General features: G+C 51.6%; 1 protein-coding gene across 2 annotated transcripts; it reads left to right on the forward strand.

Moving 5' to 3' along the window:
• Positions 1–146: 146 nt before the first annotated feature.
• THAP8 (THAP domain containing 8) lies at positions 147–8,014 on the forward strand. Of its 2 annotated transcripts, none has more exons than XM_083369317.1 (4): positions 147–263; positions 1,785–1,977; positions 4,557–5,600; positions 6,391–8,014. In XM_083369317.1, the coding sequence occupies exons 1-4, from the start codon at positions 181–183 to the stop codon at positions 6,535–6,537; spliced, it is 1,467 nt and encodes a 488-aa protein (XP_083225443.1). In that variant the 5' UTR covers positions 147–180; the 3' UTR covers positions 6,538–8,014. The 2 variants fall into 2 exon arrangements, with proteins under 2 accessions (XP_083225443.1, XP_083225444.1); XM_083369318.1 differs by lacking the exon at positions 147–263 and adding an exon at positions 306–1,156.
• The last annotated feature ends 509 nt before the right edge of the window (positions 8,015–8,523 follow it).

An 8,523-nucleotide genomic window follows, 5' to 3' on the forward strand; every position in this document is an offset into this window, starting at 1 on the left:
ATATATGCTCCTCTTCCCTTTTCCTATCTCTACGGCCAGCGCCGTCTGCCTCCGCCCGGCGGGCAAAAGCCTCACGGGCTCGCCGTGCGCAGGCGCAAGCGCACGGGGGGCGTGGCGGGGGCGTGACGCGTGACGTCAGCCGTCAACAAACGAACTCGGGGCTCCGGAGGCGCCGCCACGATGACCAAGTACTGCCGGGCGCCGCGATGCTCCAACTCGGCCGGTCAGCCGCGCCGGGACCAGCGGCGGCTCAGCTTCTACAAGTCAGCGCGCTCGCCGGAAGGAGAGGGGGGTCTGCTTGGGGCGCCCCTGGGTCCCCCCGCCTCGGGGGAGAGGAAGCCCCCTCCCCGCCTTGACCTGACCCCCCCTCCCGGGCGGGGCTCCCCTCCCGCTCAGATTCCCTGGACTACAACTCCCAGGCGGCGTGGAGGAATGGAGCCAGCTGGGGAGGGGGCGCCTCGGCCCTGCCCTTGTGCTTTCGGAGGAGATTGCCTGGAGGGGACCAGGAAACCCTCTCTCTCGAGGAGGAGGAGGGCAAGAGACCCCCTCCCCAGGAGGGAGAGAGAGAGACCCCCTTCCCGGGAGCGGGGCAGCAGACCCCTGCGGTTGGCCTTTTTGTGCTCCCAGAGCCGCTTTTAATGGGGAGGGGGTGAACAGATCTTTGGAAGTCTGGCTGTTGCTTCTTATGGGAAAGGGGTTTTTTTTTAACCAAGAGCCCCCTCCTCATTTTCCACCTGGAAGGGGAGAGGGGGTCTCTAGGGATGAATGGGGAGCTTGAATCTGGGGCTCCCCAGCAGCCCCATTAATAGATGTCGTGTTTAAGGTACCAGCCTGGGAAACGTGAGACTGTGAATTCTAGTTCTGCCTTTGGCATGAAAGCCGGCTGGGTGGCTTTCGACCAGCTTATCCTACCTCACAGGGTTGTTGTAGTGGGGAAAATAGGAGGAAGAAGGTGTGATGGATACCTTCACCAACTTGAGTTATTTTTTAAAATAATAAAGGCAGGATACAAAGAAATAAAGTCTACGTTGCCTGAATTGGCATTGGGGTTTTCAGAAATGGGGGAAATTATCTGGCAGATTTTCAAAAAGTAACGTTAACTTGTGCTGACTTCATGGATGTGTCGCCGTGGACCTCTGGGCAAAAAGGAGAAGTGGTTGGTGCTTGCTTACTTTCTCAAGACTGTGGTTTTGGTCTGGCAGATGCAACAGTCTAACTCAGGGGTCTTCAAACTTGGCCCTTTTATGACTTGTGGACTTCAACGACCAGAATTCCTCAGCCAGGTCCACAAGTCATAAAAGGGCCAAGTTTGAAGACCCCTGGTCTAACTATAACACAAACCCAGAAACCCAACTTCATGTATAAGTTGTGAGTTTGGAATTTCTCTGATAACACCAGACAGGCTAGCGGAAGCAGGCTTGTCCTTCCAGCAAAATCGATTTTAATAGTCTATTAAAGTGACATCATTCTTGACAATACATTTAATAAATAATACTATCTCCTCTGATGTAAGCCACAATATGTTTTTATGGGGCCAAGTTATACAGCATTCCAAAATGGGCAGAGCTTTTAACTGCACGTCGTAGCTGCCATCCTGACTTCTTCCGACCTCTCTTGTATCTGAAGCTTTACAAAGAATGGAAGGAAGTTCCCGTAAAAGAGAGAAGGGTGTCGGCAGAGAAGCAAGGAATGCAAATGGCAGAATGCACCCTTGTTTCAAGGGCCTCTGTTTATATTTAATTATATATCATTAATCTTGATCATTATTTTCCGTCCCTCTACAGGTTTCCCTTACACAGTCCTGAGCGTCTCCAGCAATGGCTCGCCCAAATGAACCAAGAAAAGTGGGTCCCAACCAAACACCAACACTTGTGCAGTGACCATTTTGCCCCTTCCTGCTTTGAGTACCGGTGGGGAGTTCGCTACCTGAAGCCCGATGCTGTTCCCACCATCTTCCAGACATCGGACAGCCCACTGGTGAGGATCCCGTTGCTTTTCCTCCGTGGGATGAGAAGGGCCTGTCAGAACAGCAGGATGGAGGAAATGAGACAATTTAAGTCTCCCTTTGTAAAGTTAGAGCTCTGTTAAGCTAGCTGGGGAATTCTGGGAGTTGAAGTCCACAAGCCTTAAAGTTGATTAGATTAAGAAACACTGGATTAGGTGATCCTTCTGATCCCTTCCAACTCTGTCCTTCATGACGGGCTGGGGAATCTAGGAGTTAAAGTTTTAAAGTCACCAAGTTTGGACACCCCTGTGTTAAAAGAAGAACCAGCAAACCAGTGCTGGCTTCTTCCCATAAAATATATATACTAAGTGCAAGGGATGTATGCTTGTATTATGTATTATTTATTCATGTGCTGCCCATCTCACTGTTACAGTAACTGGGTGATCTATAGAAGAATAAAAAGTAAAAACATAATACAAAACATTTGTAAGTAGACAAAATAATAGACTAAAAAGGAAGAGCATTTTATTTATTTATTCCCATGTGCCTCATTCTGAAACCTCGGGGTTCCTATTCACACAATCCGATTCCAGTGACTGTGTGCTAGAGACTTAAGTGTCAGAGAATAATATTGTTTCATGCTACTATTTGGCCCCAGACCGAGTTGGCTGTAAACAAGTTCAGGTTTATCTCAGCTTGGGAAAGATAAATATCAGGGTTTTGTTGCTCTCTGTGTGTGTGTGTGTGTGTGTGTGTGTGCTGATAGGGCTTTGATTTCTGAACAGGGCCCTGGTGGCCACAGCTGAATGTTCCGGCCCTGTAGCAGGTTGGACTTAGATCCAGGAGTAAACAACTATTGTCAGGTGACTTTAAGTGCAGTTTAATTAGCCCTGGAGAGAATCAGGTTGAGAGACAGGTATGTGCTAGGTGAGGCCGGGAGCTTGTTTGGATAAAAGGCTTGGAATCTGCCCTCAGACAGGCAAGCTCCCAAACCTGAGAGATTAAGAAATCAAAGGGTTCTCCTCAAGTGCTTTGAACTATGCCGACTCCCTCTTCTCTGCGACGGCCCTTCAAGTAATGGAAGACGGTGATCGTGTCTCCCCTAATCTTCCTCCTCCTCCTCAGTAGGCTGGTCGTGCAGGTAGTCCTCAACTTACAGTGATTGGCTTAGTGACCGAGGTTACAGTGGCACTGAAAAAAAGGGACTTTTTCAAACTTACAACCGTCGCAGCATCCACAGGGTCACGTGGTCAAAATTCAGACGCTGGGCCACTGACTCACATTTACGACAGCTCCATAGTGTCGCAGGGCCACATGATCCCCTTTTGCGACCTTCTGACAAGCAAAGTTATTGGGGAAGCCAGGTTCACTTAACTGCCGTGTGACTTAAGAACTGCACCGATTCATTGAACAATTGCAGCAAGGTCGTAAAATGGGGCAAAACTCACGTAACAACTGTCTAACTCAAAAAATGGAAATTTGGGGTTCAGTTGTGGTGGTTCCTGTAGCCAGTTCCCGCAACTGTTCACGGTACAATTTAGCCCCCAGTCCCCTCGTCCTCTTTGTCGCTCTTCTCTGGACTCTTTCTGGGGTTTCAGCATCTTTCCTGTACCGTGGCAACCAGAAGCGGATGCAGGATTCCCAGTGTTGGCCTCGCTAGCGCCAGAGGAAGAACGGAGTTAAAGGAGGCCCACACTGAATCCTTTCTTCCACTGATTAAATTGGAGAAGTGTGGGGGTCCCTGGTGCGTTCTGAGCTTGGTGGCTTTTTTTTTTAATCCCATTTATATCCCGCCCTTCTCCAAAGACTCAGGGCGGCTTACAATCTAAGAAGCACAAATCAATGTGCTTAGCAATAGCCTTCATTCTATGTACTGTATATGCCTGCTTATTAGGGCTTTCGCCCCCCCCCCCCCAGCGGCATTTTTTACAAAGTCAGCTTATTGCCCCCAACAATCTGGCTCCTCATTTTACCTACCTGGGAAGGATGGAAGGCTGAGTCATCCCTGAGCCTGGTGGGATGCGAACCTGCACTAATTGCAGGCAGCTGATGTTACTTAAGGAGGCATCAGCCCACTGCTCCACCAAGGCTCTTGCAGACGTTTCATGACCCAAGCTAGGTAACATCCTCAATGCTAGAAGCGGGGGGCGGGTTGCTGATGATGTTTCCTAGCTGGGTCATGAAACGTCTGCGGGAAAACCACTGACCTCAAAAAGCACCAAAGACCCCACAATCCTCCTTCTTCTCTCTCTCTCTCTCTCTCTCTCTCTCTCTCTCTCTCCCTCTCCCTCTCCCTCTCCCTCTCCCTCTCCCTCTCCCTCCCTCCCTCCATTCTAGCATTGATGTTTGGGGTCATGAAACATCTGTGAGAAAAACTCCAAGCTCAAAGAGACCCAGGGACCCCACAGTCCTCCTCCTCCCCCAAAACCCATTTCCTTCTATCACTGAAGATGTTACCTAGTTGGGTCCTGAAAGGTTTGCGGGAAAACAGCCAAGCTCAGAGAGTACCAAGGACCCCCTCATTTCAACCCCAAGCCACGAATGTCCTCCTCTGTTGGTAAATTGGAGAAGGCTGCATTCAGACGTTGATGGGTAGCTGTTTTCATTTCAGAAGAGGGAGAATCCTGACAAACCGCCGTCAAACTCATCAGCCAAGAAGCTGGCTCTCGATTGCGATGGAGAGAGGGGCAGCGCAGCTGCCCAAACCCCGATCTGCCAGGAGCCTAACACCATGGAGACCCTCGCCATAGCCATAGACCCCAGCCTGGCCTCCACGCCAGTCTACGTGGAGACCCAGTCTTCGGCGCCCAACTTGGACTTCCAGACCCTCTCTGGGCCCCTGGTCGGAGCGGTGAACCTGCTTCCTTTGGTCCAAATTGTGGAGCCCCTCAAAGCCGTCACCTTGGCGGTGGCTTCCCCCACGCCAGCTGTGGCAGGCCAAGCTTTGCAGGAGCCCCTGGAGCAGCAGGTGGTGGACTTTGTGGCCTCCCTGCCCCCTGCCTCCCTGGGAGCCCTGCCGACCTCCTCCCTCGGGCTGGCTGGGCAGCTGTGCGCCGAAGTGGCCTTTCCCTGCGAAGTGGTGGCAGCAGGCGACCATCCCTCGCTCCAGGCCGTGATGGCCGAGCCGGCAGCGGTGGCCGAGCAGGGGGCCCTGGTGATCGAGAACGTCTCCATTGAGCCGTTCCTGGAGGGCGGCCCCTCCGTGGCCGTCCCCACCCTGAGCCCCTTGCAGGGGTCCACCGCCACCGAGATGGTGGCCTATTTTGAGACCATCCCCACCGCTCCCGTGGCCGCCGCGGCCTCTTCCGGCCTGACGCCCCCCGAGACGGTCTTGTCCTCGGCCCTCAGCCTGCCCATCGTCTCCACCCTGCCCATCGTCTCCAACCAGGCCCTCCCGGAGGGCGAGGAGCTGAAGCTGGACGAGGGGAGCTCTGCCGAGTCTTCGGAGGAGCAGCTGGAGGAGCACGGCTACCACCGGAACGAGGGGACGACGGCGGAGCTGGTGGAGGTGGTGATGGGGCTGCAGAAGAAGGTGAAGGTGCTGCAGCAGAGGCACCGGCGGCACTGCGCCAAGCTGGAGGCCATGAAGAGCATGGTGGAGCAGCTCTGGAAGGAGAACTTGGTGTCGGAGGAGAAACTGAAGCTCCTGGAGATGGTGAGTGGCCGGGCGCTTCCTCCTGCACATTACAGGCAGTCCTCGACTTCCAACTGCTTGCTTAGTGACCGTTCGAAGTTACAACAGCACTGAAAAAGGTAACCTATGACCATGTTTCACACTTAAGACCATTGCAGCATCCCCAGGGTCATTTGATAAGAATTCGGACGCTTGGCCACTGACTCCTATTTACGACGGTTGCAGTGTCCCAGGAATCACGTGATCCCGTCTTGCGACCTTGTGACAAGCAAAGTCAATAGGGGGAAGCCAGGTTCGCTTAACCATGTGACTTATTTAACAACTGCAGTGATTCACTTAGCAATGGTGACAAGGAAGGTGGTAAAATGGGGCCAAAAGTCACTTAGCAAGTGTCTCGCTTAGCAGTGGAAGTACCTCAAGGTGAGACCGTGAAGAGCAGGCTCCATTACCCTCGTAACTCCAGGACGACCTTGGGGTACAGTGAGCCACATTCGTTAAGGACACTGCGACCGTCGTAAGTGTGAACCAGTTGCCAAGAGTCTGAATTTTGATCACGTGACCACAGGAATGCTGCAATGGTCACAAGTGTGAAAAACAGTCCTAAGTGACTATTTTCAGTGCTGTTGTGACTTGGAATGGTCACGAAATGAACTGTTGTAAGTCGAGGACCACCTGGACTTCAACGGTCTCGCCGTGGGTGACACGACCGTTCCAGCCCCATCTGGACACAGCCGATGCTGCCAGAAGGCTGTCCGACTGTCCAAAGGCTGCCCAGGTATCCTTAACCCCTTCTCTGCCCTTCCCTCCCCAGGCCTGCCTGCAGTCCAGCACCTTCGTGCCAGAGAGCGGCAGCGCAGTGGCCATCATCTGCCAGGAGAGAGACCAAGCCTTGCTCTACGCCGTGCCTCAGCTCCACAGCGAAGGCAGCGAGACCATCCTGCAGTTGAAAGAGCAGTGAGCCGGGACTGAAGGTGGGGGGGTGGGGGGCAGCCGAGAACAGGCCTTTCTGCACCTGGTTGCCCCCTCAGTCCTCCCCGGGGGGGTGCCCAGAGTTTGCCCCCCCCGGGTACCCTGGCCCCGCTAAGCAGAGCCTCTGCTGAGCGGGCAGCTTCTCAGTGGCCTTATCGCTTCAGCACCTTATCTTCTGGTTTCTCTCCGGAGGTACTTGAGATCGTTATATATACTGAACTTTCAGCCCTAATCCTTCTCGGGCCTCCGAGGCTGCTAATTTGCATTCTCCCTGGCTGGCGTGGCTGTGGCCCAGGGTGATGGGAATTGTAGTGCAAAGGGGAAGACTTAACCGCTGTTCCTCCTCCCCTGCTTGTAATTCTTGCCAACGTTACCAGACCAGCCAGCTTCGTCTCAGTGGGCAGCAAGTGTCCTACCCATTTTCGGATGCTGAGAATGTTCTGTCTGTCGGTGCTTTTTTTTGAAGGCTTCAGATTCGGCGTCTGCAAGGTTATTTTCTTCCTGGAGGGGCTGCCGTCCTCTCCGGATTTCCACACTGATTCGAACTAGACGGGAAAGATGATTCTTGGCTGCTGATCCCAACTGGGCCTTTTATGCAGAGCTTACAATCTATGGGTTGTTATGATTATTATTAAGGGGCTGAATGAATGAAGCTGGGGGGGCAGGAAGTGAGTGTAGGAAACACGGTAAGGAGAGAGGAGAAACTCTTTTAAGGGGCCTCGAACAGCTGAAAAGGGAAGTGTGGAAAAGATTGACACACGACAACGATTGGCAATAGGCCCCATGAAATTGGAAACGTACGTGTGTTTTGCAGCCACGAAACCAGCTGGATTTGTCCGTGCCCGCCTTCTTCAACCTGGCACTCTTAACTTGCTTTAGAGTAAGTCTCAGAATCCCTCAGCAATACAAGGTGGGGTTTTACTGTGAACTGTAGCTCAAAAGCATCTGGAGAAACCACCAAGCTGAATATGAAATTTTCAACAGACAAGATTAAGAACGACGTGTCATTGCCAATTCGAAGAGTGTTTAGACTTCTTTCTGCTTTTCCTTGTGGCCAATTCCTGTAATTGTCCTGAAGGCCAAAATGTCTTCCCGACTAGCTGCCAAATAAGATCCCGAGTGAGTTGTGATCGTAGATCCTTTCATTGGTTAAATCTTCATTTTAAAAAATAAAATAAAATACACTGGCTTCTGTGATTAACCCAAGCATTGGAAGAAAGATTTTATTAAAGATTTTACAAATGCGCACCCATCTTCCCCAGTCTGGTGGCTTTCAGATCTGTTGGGCCTAATTTTCCCAGCCAAGATAGCCAAAGGAACTCTGGGGGTTGTAGTCCACCCCACCTGGAGGTCACCAGTTGGGGAAGGCCAGGGTAAATCTTGAGAGAATTGAGCAGGGTTGATCTTTTTGCATGTGCTGTGTGTTTATACAGGTAATTTAAACAAACGAATAAAGGGAATCTATCAGAAAATATTTTGCTTGGCTTTGATTACATCAGGAGGAGGGAATCCATGACTTTGGATCCGGGCGTGTCTACTGTCTTTCCAAAGTTTACACGGCAATCGTGTGACCCAGGTCCTCATCTTGATTTTTTAAAACTTCCCCCGTGGAAGCCCGTCCTGGCTGGATCTATGGTTCCCCATCATACACACCTTCAAGTGGGTCAGTGCTTCTCTAGTTAAAGAAGTGTGGACTTCAGCTGCCAGGATTCCCCAGCCAGCATTCTAAGAACTGAAAGATGTATGGACTTCAATTCCCAGAATTCTCCAGCCAGCAAGCTGCTGAAGTGGAAGATGAGTGGACTTCAGCTTCCAGGATTCCCCAGCTAGCATTCTAATGAATTTTTAAGATAGGTCCACTTCAGCTTCCAGAATTCCCCAAAATTCTGCCTTCAAGTTTACCAGCATGCTTTAAGATAAGTGGACTTCAACTCCCAGAATTCCCCAACCAGTATGCCAGTAAACGTGAAAGAGA

This window comes from Vipera ursinii (assembly GCF_947247035.1).
Source record: "Vipera ursinii genome assembly, chromosome: 9".
Lineage (NCBI taxonomy): Eukaryota > Metazoa > Chordata > Lepidosauria > Squamata > Viperidae > Vipera > Vipera ursinii.